Here is a 21,296-nt window from a genome sequence, read left to right on the forward strand (position 1 = left end):
GCAGCCTTTTGTTAGATATCAGTCCTTTTCAGTTTTTTGGACTTCACTGGCTGCCTTTCCTGTATTCAAGACTTCTCCAGGTTCAAGTATTCCAAATCTCAATTTGCAGGGAGGGTCTTCTGAGCTTTCAGATGGAGTCTCTTTAGGTGCCAGAGGGATTGCTCTGCAACTCATGGTTTTCAGTTCTCCCTCCTCTTCCAAGTCTGCTAGTTACCATGACAGCTGGAACTAGTCAGCAGCCTTCATTTTCACCCAGAGTTAACATCTTGTTGGCTACTGCTCTCATAAGATTCGCTACACCTGCTTTAGATTTGGGCTGCAGAGAACCTTGACAGATCCTGTAGTATGGCTGAGCCTCCACCTGCCACTTTTTTTTTTTTTGGCCTGGCAGGCTGCCTCTCTTTCTTTCCTTCTTCCCCATGTGATGGCAAGGAGGTGCCATGTAGGTTGGGTCAGACATTCCCTTTCCTTGTCTGATCCCTCTTTGGGTTGCAAGGCCCTGACTGTTGCCTCAGCCAGTGCCCAGGACTTGCTGTTCAGGCTCTGGCCAAAGAACAAACAGGCTTTCTGGGTTGCCATGGCGATGCAGGCTGTGGGCAGAGGGTGGGGGAGAGAGCTTTGAGGAGACTGCCTTTGCAGGGCTTGTGAGGCCCTTTTGAAAGACTGCAGGATGGCCCGGGATTAGGGAGGGCAGCTGTGTAATCCCCAGAGCAGCTCTCCTAGTGCCACCCATCAGCTTCCCATTGCTCTTGGAGTCAGGTTGGGGGAGATCCTTTGAGAAGCATGGGGTATTCGCAGTCGGCTCTTGAGTCCTGCAGGTGGGAGCTAGAGTCTTGATTGCCTAGGAGCGAGATGGGAAGGCTGCTTCTCTCCCTGTTTGCTCTTTCCCACTCCAGGTTATCAAGGCTGCTGCATTACTGTTTGGATAGCCCTTCCCTCTCTGTTCAATGGCCATTTTTCCCAGCTTTCTTATAATGTTCTCTTTGTGTGTGGGCCAGGGCAGAGTTCTCCTCACCTGCCTGTCAGGGTGCTGAGAACATTGCGCCCTCAGACATCAGCTGGGAACAAGTTAAAGCAAATGGCAACTTCTGGCAACCAGAGTGCTCTTCAAGACCAAGCTGGACAGTTATGGATATTTAGGCTCCGTTAATCATTCATTATCTGCAGCTTGTCTGGCACTGGGAAATAAAGCTGGGACTAAAGGAACCTGTGTGTGTGAGTGATGTATGGATAAAGTCAATAGGATGGAGATCAGGGACTGTGAAAAATGGCTGGATTGAAAATCACATGCTCTTAACTACTGAAAATGGGACTTTTCTAAGAACAAATTATTTATAACTTTCTCCAGAACTATGAGGGTTAGGCACTTCTATTTATATATTAATAGCACAAAAGCTGTAATTTTCAAGACTGCAAGTATTGCTAGGTTTTGTATTTGTGGCTCTACCACAAGCTTTGTGTTCTGTCTCTGGGCTGTACTATATAGTACAGAAGAAGGTGCCCAGGCCAATCAGAGATGCCAGACACCATAGCCCTCTCTTTTCAAGACAGATTTCAGCTCTGCATCAACACTGCATATATCTAAATATACTGGCAATATGATTTAAAGCTGCATTGCTTGCCATCTGTATAAGCATCAGAAATATCCTTAGGCTGCACTTGGTTCTCAACTTCCTCCAGTGTTTTGCAGTGATCTTTGCTGACAAAATCTTACACTGGGTGGGGAAAAGTCTTTTCTTAGATTTGCTTGGAATTTACTGGTAAGAGGAAATGGTTGGTTGGAACCTGACAGAAGGCCAATATTTAAAATATCTATTTTCAGCTTGCAAAGGATGAATGTGGGCAGTTAGCAAAACTTGCAGATGACAAACACTGGTGAGCTAGGTTAGTGCAAGCAAGAGGAAATTGTTCTGAATAAATGTTTATTTAGTGGAAGAAAAAGTCAGGTGTACACTAAGTCACGCACACTCCTAAATTGTTTGGCTAGTTCTCCAATTCTTAAGGAGATTAATTGAACCTGAAGAAAGGTGAGTATTTGGCTTGGTGAAAAGTGGACCCAACATCTCATTGGATTAGTTCATCATGCTGACGTGACAGAAAAGCAACTGCTCTGGTTCTTATATCAAAGTTGTAATTGGGAAACCAATTACAGTTCTTGCTGGCTGTAGCTTTGGAAAGGAGGCCCCTCTTCTGTCTTATTTCCTGGATCTTCTGCACCACACTCTAGCATTACAATTTTAAATGCACTTGCATGTTAATTGCTTGAGAAAGAAAATCTAAACCAAAGATGGGCAGATGTTAGGCTTGTGGTATCTACTTTTATTTTTTACCAGGCTCTTGAGTTCCACCAGCTAGAACCTGGTACAAGGAAAGATTAAAGAGCTCTGATCCTAGGGATTTTGTTTTGAGCACCAAAACTGAATGGAGTCATGCCTCACAAAAATGCAATTCTGGTAAACCCAAGCTTTCTTAATTTCATCAGTTTAACTTGGAATGGGACTTTATCGCTGTTACTCTTGTTAAATAGTTGAAGTGAGAAATTCTTACCAATCTACTGCAAGTCACCCAGAGATCTACAAATAGATCCAGGTCTATCTTCTGCCTGTCTCCGATCTAAACAATCTACAAGAGGGGCAACATGCAACCAAGTGTCAGACTGCTTCTTTATTGTGTTCTGATTCCAAAGCTCTCAGCTGCTTCCCCATTCACATTTTCTTGTTGGTAACACTCCATGGGGATGCCTTTTTCCTCTTGTCATTGCACATTTCTATCACATTTTCCACCTTTCTGACAATCTTCCTAAGAGTTGTGGGGTTTGGACCTTTGAACCTTAGAAAGCTACCCAATGTTTAAGGGCACAGAATGTCCCAGATGTTGTCTAATAAACTCTGAGTGTGTGTGTGTGTTTCTGTGCCAGATGCCAGCCTGGACTGATTGGAGAGCACTGCCAGTTTCAGGACCCTTGTCACCAGTCACCCTGTGCGAATGGGGGCTCATGTGAGAGTAACCTGCGTGATGGAACTGTACACTACCAGTGCACCTGTGCAAAGGGCTTTCGAGGTGAGGATATACAGTGTGGTGATGTACAGAGATGTTTGACAAGCCTCCCATCATCCTGTTAGGGAACTGCCCTACTGGAGTGGGAATGCAGTTGAGGGTTCTCTGGAGAGGATGGACCCAGGTTGTGGGTGAGGAAATGGGTCTTTTGAGAGAAGATCAACATTTATCTGGACCCAGAGTTCACTAGGTACTCTGTCTTCCACATAGGTCAAGACTGCTCTCTGATTGATGCATGTGCCAGCAAGCCGTGTGTTAATGGTGGTCGCTGCACGAACTGGAATGGTCGCTACAATTGTACATGCCCTTCTGGCTATCAGGGTCGCAACTGCCGGACTGATGTGGATGAATGTCGTGTGCCTGGCCTGTGCCAACATGGGGGTACCTGCCTCAATACACCTGGTTCCTTCCGCTGTCAGTGCCAAGCAGGGTACACAGGACAGCTTTGTGAGAGCATCTCCACACCTTGTGCTCCCTCCCAGTGTCTCAATGGGGGCACTTGCCGTCAGACAGGCGAACTCAGCTATGAGTGTGCTTGTTTACCTGGTGAGTGAACAACTTGCAAATTGTGTCACTTAGCTCTGCTTCAGGGATATGGAGCCACAGGCCAAATCTGCCCCTTGTTGGGTCTTGGTTTGGCCTTCTAGAGTTCCCTAGAGAGCTATACTCTTCCACTAGCAGCACCCTACCCTACCCTGCCCCACCTCACCCCACGCCCAAGCACTGATCATTAGGTGGTTTCCTGATTTTTGTGCAGTTTTTCCCATATTCTAATAGGTTGAGTTGCCTCTCTGAAGGCTTAATAATGGGAAAAGCTTTTAAGTTATACTCTGCTGGTATTTTTTGTATGTTTGGCCCAACCCACTTTGCCTTCAGCCCCACCCACCAGTGAAATGCAGCTCTCCCCATAGCTTCTGCAAACTGAATTTTGTCCTTGGGTTCCTCACCTCTGTTCCACTGGATGGGAGTTAGGTGGAGTACTGGGCTGAAAGATTCAGGGTGAGACTTGGGGGTTCAAGATTCACTGTTTATTTTTTGTCTGTTTGAATATTTGTATCTTATGTTTTCATGTATTGTACCTTGCCCAGAGAGTTTAGTTATTTAACAGAAAATGAAATGAAATAAATACATGAATTAGGGCAACTGGGTGGTGTGCAGTGGCACTTGGACAAAAAGCACAGCCCTTTTCCTCGGCTAGAGTGTGCTGCATTTCATAGTTCTCCTCTCAGGAAGCTCATGGGAAGCTGTTGAGGACTTTGGTGGAGCAGGAAGGAAGCAATTCAGGCGGAGTTGGCAGGCAGCAGCTGTGGCTCCAGCTGTGCAAGCCAGAATACAGTAGAAAGTGCATCTTATTTTTTCTCCTTGTTCTAGTTAGAGATCTGGAGAGAAAAGGGGGCTTAGAATAAGAGAAGCATATTTTTCTACAAAGTTCAGCGACTCTGCCCCACATTGCAGAGTATAAGTTTAAGTCACCTGCAGTGTTGTCCCGTGCATGTGCCCTTTGCAGTAAACCCCACGGTGTCTAACTGGATGAGGTTACACTTGCTGGTTGCACATTAATGGCAGAACTGAAGTTGTTTGGAAACTTCTTATTTTTCTTTACTGAAGGTAATTTACTCCACAGTTACTGGACAAATTAAATTCCTCTCTTCCTTACCTAGGCTTCGAGGGACACAACTGTGAAATTAACATGGATGACTGTCCAGACCACATGTGCATGAATGGGGGCACTTGTGTGGATGGCGTCAACACCTACAACTGCCAGTGTCCTCCAGAATGGACAGGTACTGAGCAATCGGCCTAAGAACTAGAATGTAAATAGAACTGTCCAGGATTTTAGAGCTTAATGGGGAATGTGGGGAGCTGTTGAAATTAGTGCAAAACTGAGGCACTTTCTTTTCTCTACTACTTGCCATTGGCTGAACATTAGCCTCCAAGTTGGGGGTCTGACTGTAGAGAATGAAACATGGAATCTTTTCTTACTTCAGTGTTGGAAGAATTGGATCACTGAATGGAGAGCAAAGAGCAAGGGTAGCTCAGAGTGGGGGTCATGAAGAAATAGGGGGTGCAGCTTCGGGGGGCAGTCCTGTTTTTCAGGACATGCAGCCAAATTGTGTCCTCTTGATTACATCCTAGGCCAATTCTGCACCGAGGATGTGGATGAATGCCAGCTGCAGCCTAATGCCTGTCACAATGGGGGCACGTGCTTCAACACCAACGGAGGCCATACCTGTGTCTGTGTCAACGGCTGGACAGGAGAGAGCTGCAGTGAGAATATTGATGACTGTCAGAACGCTGTCTGCTTTCATGGCGCTACATGTCATGATCGCGTGGCTTCTTTCTATTGTGCTTGTCCTATGGGCAAGACAGGTAGGTGTCCATTACCTTGTCTAACATATCTGGGAAGCTTATTTTTTTCATTGCTTAAAAGGCTAGCAAATCAAGTTTTTTGCAGAAATGGGCAGTATTCTTAAAAGAATGGAGTGGATCTCTGAGAAATTGCATAGGGATGGTGCCTTTCTAAAATGAAAAGAGAGAGATGGCTAAGCACAATGAAGAAAGTACAGCAGTCAATGCCCCTTGTCCCATGAATTCCATCCCATTCTCTGCTCCCTGCTTGTAGGTACTGCTGTCATACAATTGCCGTTCTCTTCTAGGCCTCCTCTGTCACTTGGATGATGCCTGTGTCAGTAACCCTTGCCATGAGGATGCCATTTGTGACACCAACCCAATGAACGGCCGTGCCATCTGCACCTGTCCACCAGGATTCACTGGCGGAGCTTGTGATCAAGATGTGGATGAGTGTTCCATTGGTGAGAGTTACATCTTCCTTATCTCACAGACCCAAAAGGGAAGGAGGGTGGGTTGGTCTTGTGGGGAGGGTTTGAGATGGATTCTGGACTGCTCTTTGGGTTGGAATACTGGCATGGAAAACCCTTTTGAGAGTGACAAGTCCCTGTGGGTATGCCCTTCACATTCCTTCCTGGGTTTGTCCCTGAAGTGACAACTGAGGGGATGAAATTTTGGGCTGGCCAGCAATGTTCACTTTGTGTGTGTTTTGCCCTCACCCCCAGGAGCCAATCCATGTGAGCATTTTGGCAAATGTGTGAACACCCAAGGCTCTTTCCAGTGCCAGTGTGGCCGTGGCTATACAGGCCCACGCTGCGAGACAGACATCAATGAGTGCCTCTCCATGCCATGCCAGAATGATGCTACCTGCCTTGACCGCATTGGCGAGTTTACCTGCATCTGCATGTCAGGTGGGTTCTTTGCTCTACCTGATGAACCTGTGGAGGGAACAGAATATCTAGAGTGCAGCCTCTGATACTGTGGGCAATCTGAAATGTGGGGGAAGTAGGCAGGCAACTCAGTGGGGAAGAAGTGGGGTCAAATTCTTGCTGAAAGTGGGCTCACTGAGTGGGACTAGGTAAGCCACTTCTTTGGTTCAATTCACTCTTGAAAGTGAATGTTTCAATGACTTGCTTCAGGGCTTTGTGTGGGTTAAGTGCGTTAAAAGTGGTATGTAAATGACTGAAGACTGACCCTTGCTGTTGGACTGGCCGTTTGCTTCTTATCCAGGTACTTGTCTGCCTGGCGCCAACATATGCCTAGCCTGGCTCTGCACTCCAGGCACCAAGAGCATATATTTGAAAAAAAGACTTCGTTTTTGCAATTGATGTGTTTCAGACAACAGGACAGTAATTTTATCTTGGACTCTGACTCTTTTATGGCTCACTTGCTGTGCCTGTTTTTTATTATTTTTTAATCTGTGTGCAATTGGGAGGATGTTTTATTCACATTGTTTGTTCCTCCTTGATCTGCATTGTTCTGTGTGTGGTAATATATTCTCCGTACAAAAGATGTGAGGTAAAAATAAGAGATGGAGGGGAAAAGAAAAATAAGGGGAAATAGCTGGCTAGACTGTGGTAAGGATGTGTAAGAATCTAGCCTGAGCTTTTCCCTCCGCCTCCCCCTTATCGTGTGGATGCTTTTAGACTTTGTATTTCATGGAGGTACAGTAACAGCTCGTTTGATTAGTACTGTCACAACAAAAGGCCAATGCAGACTAAGGGGAACGGTTGAGGATGGGCAGTTTGGAGGAAAGTGGGACTGCAAATACCGGAACCTTCACGCAGGTCTTTGGGTGGGTAGGCTGCCATCCTCATCCCCCTCCCCCGCTGCCTTGGTGCGGCATTTCAGGGCTGTGGGGACGAGGTTAGAACTAGGCTGAGACCCTCACACACCGCTCTGGCACTGAAGCGAGTATACATATGGAGGAATCTTTGGAAAGTGAGAGATGGCTATGCAACTGTCCCTCCTCCTATTGTGGCAGTGCTATAGGACAGGGTGCTGGGTAAATCAGTACAATGTTCATACAGACAGTGGGAGTGCAGCATTGTGCTTGGAATATTAATGGTGGGGCCAGGCCGGCGGGTGATGTGAATTGGCTGTGCTTTGTGCTTCTGTTACCCCATATAGGGAGGAACATTCTCCTTGCTTGCTCACTCATTGGTTAATGCTGGCTTTTTAGAAAAACCTGGGGGAGGGGTGGGCACTGCTAGCTGGGGATGGCTTTGGACTAGGGGTTAGAAGACTTGGTTTTAGTATTGCACTTGTGCTCCAACCCAATATCACTGTGTTCCAGCACCATTCCCCTTGGGATCAGGATGCAGTGAGAGGTTTGCTGTATCCTGCTTAGATCACTGGGAACTGGCTCCAGAAGTTAGGTGCTGGCATATAATAGCATTCCTCTCTGAAACAATACCCTTCCCACAGCTGAAGCAGAAACCTTATAGTTTTTGATTGGGCTGTGGGCAGTTAGGTTTCTGATTGCAGAGTCTCCCTCAAAGGCAGCTTAGGAAGCAGTTCTAGAGAACTGCTGCTTGGCATGTATCCACAGTTCTGGAAACCCAAATCATTGTATGCGCTAATGTCTCTTCTCTGACTTTTGCATCCATATTGTGTTAAGTCCTGACTTCAGCAGTCTTCACAGTCCTTGCAGCTCCCATTCCTCTCCCTCTTTTCCAGCCTTAAATCTCAAGCCCAGTCATTGGAATAAACCGCAGTGCCACACTTCGTTGGCCAGACTGTCCTCACTCTTCCATGCGACTAGCTCCCCCACCCCTTCCACTGGCGCGCCTCCTAGGCTGATGCGGCGCTCCCAGTACTTGTACCTTTGCATTGTCCTATGTCTCTGTAATTTTTTGACAGTTTTCAGCTTATTTTATCTGTTGGAAGGTATAGAAGGCTTCCATTCTTTCTCTCTTCTCATTCCCTACTGGCTTCCTCTTTTTTCTGTTTCCTTTTCTTAATACATCTGGAAAGAGGCACGGGATGTAGGAATATCTTTATATAATGCCTGGTGCAAGCACATTGTGTTATGGATGCATTGGAGAAGAAGGTTGTATACTGTGCAGGGGTGTTTCATTGCCATCATTTTAGCTTTTTCTCTAAGGTCACCAAGCATTTGGGGAGCATGGTTTTGGTGGGCTAGAACAAGAGGATTAGAAGTTTAACCTCACACATGTTATATTTTCCCCCTTGCACAAATATTTCTAGATTGGAAAGAAATTAGGGTTGTTCTGCATCTTGGTCTCTGATGGGACAGCAGAAAAATGCAGTATTGTGTAGGGTTTTTCCTGATATTAAGCAAGCCCTGCTCATCTAAGTGCCTTGTGCAGAGGCATTTAAGTGCCATCTTACAAGTAAAATGATTCTTTTCCTCCCATCTCTCCACTTTGTCGGTCATGTATAGGGAAAACAACTTGCATGGAAGGTAGGTGGTTCCCCAGTCAGAAACGGATTGATAATGTAAGAGTCTTGTGGCACCTTTAAGATGAACAAATACATTTTGGCATAGGCTTCCGTAGACACTGTCTACTCTATCAGGTGCAGCTGATGAAATGGATAGTATCCTTGAAAGAATAAATGTGTGTGTCTTTAAGGTGCCACAAAACTATTAAATTGTTTCTGTTGTTCATTATGAACAGAGGAAGCTCCCTTAAACTTGGTCAAACTATTTTTCCATCAAGCCAGTTTTATCTACTCTGATAAGCAACAGAAGTCTTTTATATCACTTGATCTTTTTAATCGGAGATGTTAAAGGTTGATTCTGGAAGCTTCTATATGCAGAGCATGTGCTCTAGCACTGAGTAAGAGTTCCTCCCCCATGGGCAAGCATGAACAAAAACTCTGCTTATCTCACTAAAATCCTGCCACCCAGAAAACTAAACTAACTGAAAATGGAATATACTACTAAACATTTGCAGTGAATATACAAACATAGTTTTAGCTTAATTAGACTCATGATTGAAGGTTATAGGTAAGAAACATCCCACTCATTATCCGTGGAAGTGGTGACAGTGTACTTAAGACAGTTGCTCCAAGCTAGGCCCTTTACCATGACTGTAAAACAGGACACTGTGGCTCAGGGAAGATGGCTTTTGAAGCTTGAGAGAACAGGTTTTAAATTTCTGTCCACTGGATGTGTTTAATCTACTTGACCATTTTTGCCTGTTAAAGGTTATGCTCATACCACTAAGGAATAGTTTTCAAAATAATGTTATGAATGCTCTGTATTGGACATGGAATGCCATAATCTGTGGGCACCTCTGCCCATGTTGTACAACTCATGGTTCAAGGCATGGGTATGCCAAGATGAGACGGACCTCCTGTGTCACTGCTGCTTTGCGCAGATGTGCTTACCTGCACATCCTCCTGCGCATGCAGATTGTGGGCTTCACAACAAATGGTTCCTCTGGGTTGCAGGTTTTAGCGGCACTTACTGTGAGATCAACATCAATGAATGTGAGAGTAATCCCTGTGTCAATGGTGGTGACTGCAAAGATACTGTCAATGGATTCAGCTGCACCTGTCCCTCAGGTAAGCCCAGATCTTTTGCTAACAAGATATTCTCTCTCACCTTTCACTGGGAGAAAAATGGAGCTGGATCACTCTCTTCCTCTCCTCCTTTCTGCTAACTCTTGAAATAATGTTTCTGCCCTGTGGATGACATTTTTAATTGTGATTTCATTAAAACAAAGCAACATAAAAATAAAAAGCATAATGGAAAATAATCATTTAACCCTCCCCCTGAAATTAACAATGGCTGATATTTAAATATCCAAATAACATATCCAGGTGTATCAGTTATGCATAAGCTTCAAGAATATGTCCATTTTAGAGTGGTGTCTGTATGTCATCCACTCAAATACTGAAAGCATCATTAGGTCTTTGATCCATTATATTATAGAAGATAAGCTTCTTTTTATTGTACTATCAGTCTAAAGGGTGCAAAAAATCCATTTGCATTGACCAAGTTTAAAGTTCCTAGATAAGGAGATAACATATGGAAAATATCAAAGACTATTCTGATACAAAGTTTATCTGTATTATAACTTGTACCCAAAAGAGGCAAGACATTGTCAAAACAAATAATTAGAAGTGTTGAACTTTTTGAACCCATTTTTTTGACAGAGCTCCTTCCCGGGTTACTTGAAGGGGCTCTGCTATGTGAGTACAGCAGAAGTATGCCCTGTTGTCACCTGGAGAAGGTTGAGAAACATCTGTCTTTTTTGCAACCAGTCTAGTATATATCCCTCCACTGCTTCTCCTGATGTTGGAGAATGCCTGCCCCTTGTGTGAACTCAGCTGTGTGTGCTGAATTTGGGCTTTAACGAAGAGTTGTACTGCAGTTTTTCATGAGCTTACACTGCCCCTTGTGCTTTCTCTCATCTCTTGCACTGTGATGCAATTTGTACAGCTTCTTGCAGAGCCAGGAGCCTTGTCTGGGGTGTTCTTGTCAGTGCCTGGGACACCTCTGCAATCCTGGGGAGATGCAGTCAACTTATTCCCCAGGACCTGCCCAGCCTTTCTGCTACCAAGCGGATGGGGGGCCCTGCCCGCCATTCAGTTACTTCCAGAGCTGATTGACAGACAGGCCTATAGCTTGCTGTGTGGGAGCCAGGACAATGGCATCTTTGTTCCCCCAGCCTGTCACACAGGCCCCTGAACCCAATTTACATGTGGGGCAGACACCGCAAAGCCCCCTGCGGAGAGGAGGGGGAGAGGCCTTGGGAGCCTTTACTGTAGGCCTCTGGTGGTAGGGTTAGGCTGTGCAAGTGAGTTGGAACTTGAGGAGGCCTGTCCTGCAGCGTTTCTCCTCCTCCCAATGCAAAGCTATTCCCCCTTTTCTACTTGAAACTTCCAAGCTGTCCATTTATACAGACTTGATGTACGATCTTCAGCTTGCCTGAGAACTGGCATAAACTGACCCTTTTGCCAATGTGGTGCCTTTTCCAGATATACCTTTAAAGTTTTCTCTTCCCTATAATCTCTGGGAGCTGCTGGGGAGACAAGTATATCCAACTTACCTGGGAAATAAGAAGTAGCTATATGGGCAGCACTTATACTCTTTCTAGCATTTCCACACTTTCCTGGGCTTCCACTCAGTTATTGGCTCCTTTATACATATAATTTTCAGGCATCAGTGTGATGATCACAAGTGCTGTTTCTCTGTGCATTGGTGGGATGTTCTATTTGTGTGTGACTCAAGAGATACACAGAAAGACACGGCTGGAATGGGTGCATGCTTCCCTTTATTGCTTGTCCCCTGGTTTGACCCTTTCTCTTTCTGGGTTCAGGCTTCTCAGGCTCAATGTGCCAGATTGACATTGATGAATGTGCCAGTACGCCATGCCAGAATGGTGCCAAATGTGTGGACCGGCCCAATGCCTATGAGTGCCGTTGTACAGAAGGTGATTATGTACTCCAGTGATTTATGATCTTTGCTGCTTGGGCAAGGAGGGGTTTTCTAAGTCAAGGGAAACTGCTGCAGCTTTGATAGGAATATTAGAGCGTGGCACTGTAAGGGGAAATGATCCCCAAATTATCCTTCACATCTACCTTTCTTGGGAAAACCCACTGTGCCTTTTTTGAGATGTTCAGGCTCGGTGTGAAACGGGTCCTCTGCGCTACCCATCATCCTTTCCCTGTAAGCTACCCTGTTCATTTCAGTGTGAGCTGCCTAAAGACTCAGGGCAAGTATGAAGTGAATTGGGCCTGACTGAAAGATAAGTTCTGGTTTTGGGGATTGAGCCTTGGGTAAAACTTCCTTTTCCTGATCCTGAGGTAGCTGTGGAAGCTAACCTGATTCTTGCAGAAGTACTATTTTGATGAATATAGAATGCAAGGTTGCTATATTTTCAAAGCCAAGGGAACTTACTGAATTTATAGCAGAATGCTGTTATGGTTTATGCTGTCATCACATCACAAACAATGCTAATATTCCTCTCAGTAAAGGAACATGGGACTGGAGATGGCAGGATTTTTAGCAGACTGCAAGAACCTCATCTTGCTTACTTCTGAGTAAGCTTAAAACCAGTAGCAATCACATTTGGGACCCATCCACTTTGCCTTTGGACATGCCCACAGTTGGAATGTCCCCATCTCCTGCCCCTGGCCAGATGGGAATCCATCCCTTGTGCTGAGTGTGGTTCTTCAGTGTAGTCACAGACAGAATTGCTGCTGGGTTTGTGAGAAAAGGAAGCTGGAATGAAGCCTATTTCATACATCAAGGAGAATGGAGTGATAGAGTACTCCTCTTTGCTTTTGAAGTTTCTTAATCAGTCTACCTCAATTGCCTGATAAGCACAAAGGTCCCTCAGTGGCTGCCTAAACAAATAAAATTTTAGATTTCCTTGGAGAGGTCCTGTGAAGCAAATACATACTCAATTTACTTGTGGGGCAACAGCTCTCAGTCTGGAAAGTTCAAGACTGGAACACAGAGCTTTTTCAGTGAAGGGAATACGGAAGGCATTCGCAAGAAGCGAGCATTATTTGGAAAGCTAAATGTGGGTTTTTAGATGCATATTTCAGAGAAATAATAGTTTTTTACAGTGGTGGCTGGTGGAGCCAAAGACTCAGAGGCAGAACCAGCAAGATCTGATTTTCTTCCCATCTTCCTCCATTGCAAAAGTCTTAAGGGCACTTCATCAGTGAATTACAATTACATAATATCTAAGTAAACTTATGCTGGTCTACCTTGCAGGGCTGTTGTAAGGATTATTAAATTATTGCGTGCACTTCAGGCTCTTGATGTGTTATAATGTTATATGTAACTGTAGTTGTATTATAGTAGCTACACCCATAGTTACATAGTATTGAAGTCTTGTGCAGTTAATGCATGCGCTCAAGCAAAATGCAGCTTACAGAGACCCTGTGCAAGAAGAAATGGCCAGCGACAGGGACATGCTTTGGAGCGGTGTGCAAAAGTTGCTGTGACCTGTGCTGATGCCGCCTTTCCCTCTTCCCTTACAGGTTTTGAGGGGACTCTGTGCGAAAGGAACATTGATGACTGCTCACCTGATCCTTGCCACCATGGTACTTGTGTGGATGGCATTGCCAGCTTCACTTGCACATGTGTCGCTGGCTACACTGGGTACCGTTGTGAGAACCAGATCAATGAATGCCACAGCAACCCTTGTCAGCATGGTGGCAAGTGCATTGACTTGGTCAATAAATACCTGTGCCACTGCCAGCAGGGAACCTCAGGTAGGATATTCCTTCTCGCTCCACAGGCAACATTCTTCTTTTCCCCCCACCCCCACCCCTCCATCGCTCAGTGCCAAGTGCCTCCTCACTGTCAGCACTACTGAGCAACCACATGCCATCGACAGCAGTGCAGCCAGGATGCTGTGATGGTGCACGGGAAACTGTAACCATGTCCCCTTCCTTGCACTTTATTTGGTGCTCACCAATGCCGGCCATTCTGCCTGCATCCATGTCAACGTTATGCTCTTCTGCCCAAGGTGCCAACTGTGAAATAAACTTTGATGACTGTGCCAGCAACCCTTGTGATTATGGCATCTGCCGCGATGGCATCAATCGTTACGACTGCATCTGCAAACCTGGCTTCACAGGTGATGGTTGGTCGGGGTTATTGTGGGGGCTGCCAGGGAGGCAGAGGAGAGGAGGGGTTTGGGCAAGAGCGGCCACACTGGCTTAAGAGGTATTGCCGTGGCTGCACTTTTCAGTAGATGGCAGGGCTTGGACTTTGCAGGCAAAACCTGAGGTTGTACTGCTCGGCTCTGGCTGTAAGATTTAATTCTTACCTGCTAGAAGAAACAAAGTTGGAATGATCCAAATGGCCTGAAAGCTGTGAGATGTAACTCTGGCCACTTCTCCTTCCACTTAGGTCCCCTTTGCAACGTCGAGATTAACGAATGTGCATCCAACCCATGCAAGAATGGCGGCACCTGTGTGGATGGTGAAGATGGCTTCTCTTGCCTTTGCCCAGAAGGTTTCCATGATCCACACTGCTATTCAGAGGTGGATGAGTGCAGCAGTAGCCCTTGTGTGCATGGCACATGCCATGATGACATCAATGGGTAAGGGACGACTCCTAGGAGCCAAATCCAGATGGGCGGGCTTTGGGACAAGTTGCTCAGTCCGGAATGGGCTGACTTTGCTCTTGGTGTTGCCCTGAAAGGCTGTGAAGATAAGATTAAGCCAATCACTACAGACTTGTCGAAAGGACTTGGGTTAATACTTCCTTGCAGGGTGCAGGAAATGTTGACTTCATTCTTCCTCTCGTCTTCCCTTTGCAGGTACAGGTGTGAGTGTGAGCCAGGTTGGGCTGGTACCAACTGCGATGTGAACCGCAATGAGTGTGAATCCAATCCATGCCAGCATGGCGGCACCTGCACTGACTACGTCAATGGCTATCGCTGCAAGTGCAAAGATGGCTTCCAGGGTATGCATCACTCAGGCTTCCTCGCCTTTCTTTCCTCATCCATAACTTTGCCCCAAAGAGTAACGTGTAACCTCCAATTGCCTCTTCACCAAGTTAAATATCCTACCCACATGTTTTCCTCTCCCCTGCCTCTTGGGTAATACTTCGTCTAATATCAGGCCCTCCTTATGAAGCTTCCAGTTTGGGCTGTTTTGATCTGTATACGATTACAAGCTTCTGTGCTCAGCTTTGTATGCTGTCATCCAGTTACTGTGAATATTATGGAATATCATATGCCTGGGGTTTCTGAGATGATTGCTTGGCTGAGGACACCTTCCCCTCTCCTGATTTTTATTTTTTAAGAAATACACACAAGCAGGGAGGTTTGGCTTGCTGCAAAACAAAATGCTGTCCACTAGCACAACTCTTTATTTGGGTTCAAAAGAGGGGCTTTGTGTTTTGGAGATCTCTGCCTTCTACTTAGATCCTTGGTAATGCTATCTTTGCTTTAGTCTCACCAGTTTAGCTTCTGGTAAATGAATGTTCCATGACCAGTCCGTTCTCTGATGATGACAACCATTTTATGAATGGGCAAGGCATCCCCTGGCAGTCATTTTGTGCAAATACCCATAATCAACTCAGAATTCCAAGTTTGTCACCTGTAGAACAGCGGCTTTTCCTTTTCCTTTCCTCTGGTCCAGCATGGCTAATGTTGAGAGCAGTAGCATCAGATCCCTCTCCCTGGATTGCAGTGCTCATATACGTTTTCCTATCCTTTTTTTCTGCAGGGACATATTGCCAGACCAATATAAATGACTGTGCCTCCAGTCCCTGCCTCAACAAGGGCACCTGCATTGATGGCATTGCCAGCTATACCTGCCACTGTGACTTGCCTTACACTGGTGAATTATGGGCTCCTTGTGGAGGACTTGGTGGGCAAGGGAGGGGTTGCTAAGGTAGTCAGGAAACCCCAGTTCTTAGAAAAATGAATCTCTAGCCCACTGGAAAGAGCCGTACAACAAATTCTTCCTCAACTGGGAAGTTTTCTCCATCCCAGGAGTCTAACTGGGAAAGGAGGAATTGATAAACAATACTTTCTTTGAATACTTTCCAACACAATACTTCGTGTTGGAAACAAAGGATCATGGCTCATAATCATATTTTGCATTTTAAGCATTCACAGGGTTGTTGTGTATGTGCTGTAGAAAAGAATAATGAGAGCAAGAAGCTAATAATTTTGCCTTAGCTTAGGTCTTGTCTGTTCCTCTTTGTAGAATGAGTTCTGCTGATAGTGTTGCAACTTGGTGGAGGAAAAAGAGCTAAGTAATTTGTCATCATTGGTGATATCACAGGCATGAGCCAATAGGTGCCTGTGATATTTGCACAACTATCTAGACAGTTCAAACAGTAACAACATCTGCTAGCTGTAATAAGAAACCGCTTTTTTAAAACAGAAGTATGTTCTAGTTTCAGTGCTTGAAGTTGTGGTATAAATAGTAGTGCTTAATTGAAAGAAGACATCTGGATCTATGCAACTAAAGATTTATTCTATTTTACTTATTTATTGGAAGTATTTTAAACTCAACCCTTATTGTAGGATATTAAGGTATTATGCAACAAGCATAAAAAACCAAATTATGATGCAATATAATACAATAAAGTCATAAATGATCGGTATCAAAACAAATCAGATGCATAGAAGCCACAGTAGGGCAAATCAAAAATAAGCCAGTGTAACACTCTAAAATGCCTAGGCAAATAAGTACATTTAAACTTGGCATGGAAACGGTAGCTACATAAGCAGCAGCTGAGATTCATGAGGGAAGGTATTCCAGAGATGAGATGCCACCTCTTAGGTGCTCCTAGCCGAATTTGTACACAAATGACAAATGACTCGGGAGAAGAGGTTGCTTTGAAAATCTTAAGGCCCTTAAGACTGACAACATATTTGATTTCAGCACTGAAAACAAACTGACAGGGTTCAAATTAAATTGATTGCATTAGTACAAAGAAGAATTCCTTTGATATCACTGGATTTACTGGATGTTGGGCCAGTACAAATCTAAAAAATGAACTGGATGTTCTCTCTCTGCACAGGCCGGAACTGTGAGAATGTGTTGGCCCCCTGCTTTCCTAACCCATGTGAGAACAATGGTGTCTGCGACCACACTCCTGATTACGAGGGCTTTACTTGCGGTTGTGCACCAGGCTGGCAAGGTATGCAAATTCCTTTTATGCTCTTCCTTCAATTCCCTTTTAAATATTGTGGAACCCTACCCTATTAATTGATGTATCCTTGGTTTTGATATTTAAAATTTGTATTTACTCTAATTTTCATGATAGTTTTATGCATTTGGATACTTTTGATTTCATACTGTTCACTACCTCAAATGTCTTTGGCTGGAAATGTAGCAAAGAAATTCCAGAAACTGAAAATAAAATTCTGTAACTGCCTTTATGTATCCCTATAGGTCAGCAATGCCACATTGACATTAACGAATGTGACAGGAACCCGTGTCGAAACAGGGGCACCTGTACCAATCTGCTTGGCAGTTATAGATGTACCTGCCGCCCTGGCTACACAGGCCCCAACTGTGAGATGGACATTGATGACTGCACACCTAGTGAGTTCACCAAGCACTTGGGGCAACAGAAAAAAGAGACTGAGAGCAACTTCCTGCAGACTGCTTCTTGCTGAGATGCTGTGGCAAGGAGAAGTGACTGGAAGTTCCAGGGAGGAATACTCTGTTGCAAGGAGTGGCATGGGGAATTCAGTGCAGAAATGACAACTGGGCAGAGAGCTCAGTTAAGGGAAGTAATATCTGGCTTTCCAAGCTGGTGTCTAAGTCCTATGCTAGTGCAAAGGTTTGTGCCATGCTTTTTGGATTTGTATGGTTGGTCCTTACTTTTACTTGACCAGAAAATTAAAATTTGTGGTCAATTCAAGGGTGTAGACTAGTGATATTTCATGCAAATATCCTTGCTTTTGTTCAAGTATAGCCTGTGTTGCATCATATGTATAATTGCATATTCTCAGTTACCATGGAATGGTGACTGAAGGATGTGAGGGTGAGGGAACAGTTGAGTGAGGGAAAGGGGAATGGAATGAAATGGAATAGAATGTCTTGGAAAAGGGCATGACGAATTGGCTGGAATGCTGAACAAGAGTATTCCCATACTGCAGGCAGGTTCACATATGATTAGAAAACATTTAGTGTTGTGAGCATGGACCTGAGTATAAGCAAAGCAATTGAGCTCAAGCCTCCCCCCTTCTCTTTTGTCCCAGATAGCCAGGGATGGAACTTTAGTTTTCCTTTGAAAGAAAGTTGGTTTCGGATTACACTGGAATCATGGATGCTGTTTAAGCAGGTTCTGGTGAATTAAATTAGCCAGCATAAGAGCCCATAGGTTGAAGTTAGCTTGTTTAACAACTGACTACTGTGTGTTTTAAACTAGGATCTGTGATCCAAATGTAATATTAAACTGGGATTCTTTGAAAGTGAAACTATAAAGTTTGCTGAAGTCTTTTTTCTTGGAGGAGGAGCAAAGTATGAGCCTGATGCATTTTACTGTGGCATATGCAGGCATATCCATCTCTTGCTCAACCATGATTTAGCATGGGTTGGGCAGCTTGCTGGCCTGCAACTCCTGTGATCCCTCTCCACTGGCTGTACTGACTAGATCAGTTCAGCAACATCTGGAGGGCCACAAGTCCTCCCCCCAGTTTACTGTTACATAGAAACCAGCTCATTTTGTCGCATGTCCCACTTGTATTACTTTATAAAATCTGCCAAATTTAGACCTTTTTGGAACTGATTGTAAGTTGTAAGCTAGGCTAAGTTCATGAACTTGATTGCTATTGAAGGTAAGTTAGGTGGACATGAATTGGGACTAAAGTATTTGGATGTAAATAAGACCCTACTAATTTCAGTAATGTTTAGGTATACTCAACCTCTTTTTTGTGGCATTCTCAAAGCAGAGGACTAGAATGTCCTGTCTTCTTTTTAATATAGCAAACTTAGTTTTCTGTATTAGGAGTTCATAGTAAAGGAGATGAGAACTTACACATACCCATCTAAGTATTCCCTTCCCTCCCAACAGATCCTTGCCTGAATGGTGGCTCTTGCCAGGACGGCATCAGCTCTTTCACCTGCACCTGTCTGCCAGGCTTCACAGATGTCCGGTGCGCCACTGAGACCAATGAGTGCCTGAGCAACCCCTGCCGCAATGGGGCTACCTGTACAGACTATGTCAACAGCTACACTTGCTCTTGTGCACCAGGCTGGGCTGGCCTTCACTGTGAGCACAATGTGCAGGACTGCACTGACAGGTGAGCTGGCCAGGATGGTTTATCTTGAGGGACAGTGACTTGTCCGATGGAAAGGAAAACACAATTCAGATTGTTTCGTGGGCATGGCTTGCAGACTGGACATTGAAGCCCCATTCATACAAGCAAGCAGTAGAATGATGGGTGTTATTCAGCAGGGTTGCCTTACTTCTTTACTTTCATATATGTTGAATCTCAGAGCATACTTCCCACTTTTATGGAGTGTTTTCTTTTGTGAAGTCATTTTAGTGCATTCGGCAGCTGCCTTCTCTGCTTTTGAAGACAAACGAGTTCTTATAGGGGATAGAGGCACCATTGCAAAGGGTGAAGTGAGATCTTTTGCAAGAATGTTCAAATGGAGAAGTGGTTCAGGGCTATATCTGGTTCTTTTCAAAAGAGGATCCCGGTCTCTTAACTCTCTTTGTTTTTAACTATTCTTTTGGTGAAAACTGGATTAGCTGTTGATGGCAACACAGAACAACTCTGAAGGAGGGTAAAAATACTAATGAATGGAAACTCATGTAAGATACTCACTGGTCTGATATGCTTAGACTAGATGGGTAGATGTAGCCTCTGTTAAGGGACACTCAGGCAAGATAACCTCATGACTCCTTCATTGCCTTCTGATTCCCTTGTTTCTGCTCTGGCAGTTCCTGCTTCAATGGTGGAACATGCTTGGATGGAGTGAATTCATATGCATGCCACTGCCGTGCCGGCTTCACGGGCTCCCACTGCCAGCATGAAATTGATGAGTGCGAATCACAGCCATGCCTCAATGGTGGCGTCTGCCAGGATGGCGTGCAGTCCTACCGCTGTACCTGTCCCCAGGGCTACACAGGTCCTCAGTGCCAGGTAATCTGCCACAAGCCTCAGCTAAAGGGGCCGAAGGCTGTCTAGGGCTATATTTTGTACAAGTCCAACTTTCACAACCAAGTCTGAACTCACAGGGTTGGATGTAGTACTTGCCCTAATAACCAGACATATAAACTATTCCCAGGCAGGATACAGGACAGAGACACTGAATGGGGTTGGTGTGGGGGAAGGGGTGAGGGTTTCACTGGTATGAGCGGGAAGCCTTTGCTCTGTCTTGACTTGGTCCTGCTCCCTCCAGACCCCACTGGATTTGTGCACTCGCTCCCCCTGCCAGAATGGTGGCCTCTGTGTGCAAACAGGAACCACCTTATCCTGTGATTGTCCTGGAGGCTGGACTGGTCGTTACTGTGACATCCCCAACGTCTCCTGTGAAGTGGTGGCCAGGAACCGAGGTAAGTGTGCCTTCTGTTCTAGGGCCAGTGAAATCAAAATATCCGCTCTTGGTGCTCCAAGAAGAGGTTGTTCTTTGCTCATTAATCCTGCTTACCCGGATTCTGAGTGAAAGTTCCTGGCCAGCAAGCTTGAAGACACATTCTTATTCATTGAGACTTGCCAACATTATCTATCATTTTGTGATTACTGGCTGAGCTGACCCAGGACTTCCAGAGTTGGTGTGGTCTGTGCCACTTCCTTTCAGTGATACTGGTCTTCAGGTTCACTGGAGCTCTAATCAGTATTTCTGATTGCTGTTCCCAGTGATATCCACAGAGGAAATATTTGCAGCCTCTGAAGTTAAATATTCCATGTTTGCTCTGAGTGAAACAAAAGCTGCAAATATGCCTTGATCCAGTGGTAGGTTCAACATTAACAGAAGTAGCAATGTTGTATTTGAAAATCATACTAATTTCAAAATTGTTTGACGCTAGAGACAGGAGAAAAATGATAGCTTGATGGGCCAAGATATAGGGGCAATGAAGAGGTGGTCAGGATTTCATGATCTTGTGCTGTTGACATAGCATGTAGCACCTTTTCTTGGCCTCCTGGAATCCTTTTATTTTACTTATTAAATTTATATTCTACGTTACCACCAAATGGAACTCATGAGGAATATAAACAGGGCAGTTAAATAGAAATGAAAACTATAATCTTGCAAACTTTGGGATAGTTGGTTCCCCCACTCTGAAATGATCTTGAGTTGGAGAGGGAATACCCAAATTGGACGTGCATATAGTAGGCATGTCATGAGTGGAACTGGCTGGAGTCGGGGGTCAGACTAGATGGCCCGGGAGACCCCGTCTGACTCGCTCTGTTTCTGTGTTTCTATGAATACATTCTAGTGCTTTGCCCAAATGCTTGGAGCAAGGTTTT

At 44.9% G+C, this 21,296-nt stretch overlaps 1 protein-coding gene across 4 annotated transcripts in view; it reads left to right on the forward strand.

The window, feature by feature from the left end:
* NOTCH3 (notch receptor 3) overlaps positions 1–21,296 on the forward strand; it is a 60,537-nt gene that overhangs the window by 24,313 nt on the left and 14,928 nt on the right. For all 4 annotated transcript variants that reach the window (XM_044453661.1, XM_044453664.1, XM_044453660.1 and 1 more), the window contains 18 exons: positions 2,918–3,060; positions 3,268–3,603; positions 4,719–4,841; positions 5,194–5,427; positions 5,715–5,870; positions 6,132–6,317; positions 9,826–9,939; positions 11,700–11,813; positions 13,375–13,608; positions 13,866–13,976; positions 14,252–14,444; positions 14,664–14,809; positions 15,577–15,690; positions 16,886–17,005; positions 17,260–17,412; positions 18,890–19,118; positions 19,766–19,967; positions 20,227–20,380. In XM_044453661.1, the coding sequence (XP_044309596.1) occupies positions 2,918–3,060; positions 3,268–3,603; positions 4,719–4,841; positions 5,194–5,427; positions 5,715–5,870; positions 6,132–6,317; positions 9,826–9,939; positions 11,700–11,813; positions 13,375–13,608; positions 13,866–13,976; positions 14,252–14,444; positions 14,664–14,809; positions 15,577–15,690; positions 16,886–17,005; positions 17,260–17,412; positions 18,890–19,118; positions 19,766–19,967; positions 20,227–20,380 (3,062 nt within the window). The remainder of the gene's footprint in view (positions 1–2,917; positions 3,061–3,267; positions 3,604–4,718; positions 4,842–5,193; positions 5,428–5,714; positions 5,871–6,131; positions 6,318–9,825; positions 9,940–11,699; positions 11,814–13,374; positions 13,609–13,865; positions 13,977–14,251; positions 14,445–14,663; positions 14,810–15,576; positions 15,691–16,885; positions 17,006–17,259; positions 17,413–18,889; positions 19,119–19,765; positions 19,968–20,226; positions 20,381–21,296) is intronic.

This window comes from Varanus komodoensis, unplaced genomic scaffold (genome assembly GCF_004798865.1).
Source record: "Varanus komodoensis strain SLA01 unplaced genomic scaffold, ASM479886v1 scaffold7_1, whole genome shotgun sequence".
Classification (NCBI taxonomy): Eukaryota; Metazoa; Chordata; class Lepidosauria; order Squamata; family Varanidae; genus Varanus; species Varanus komodoensis.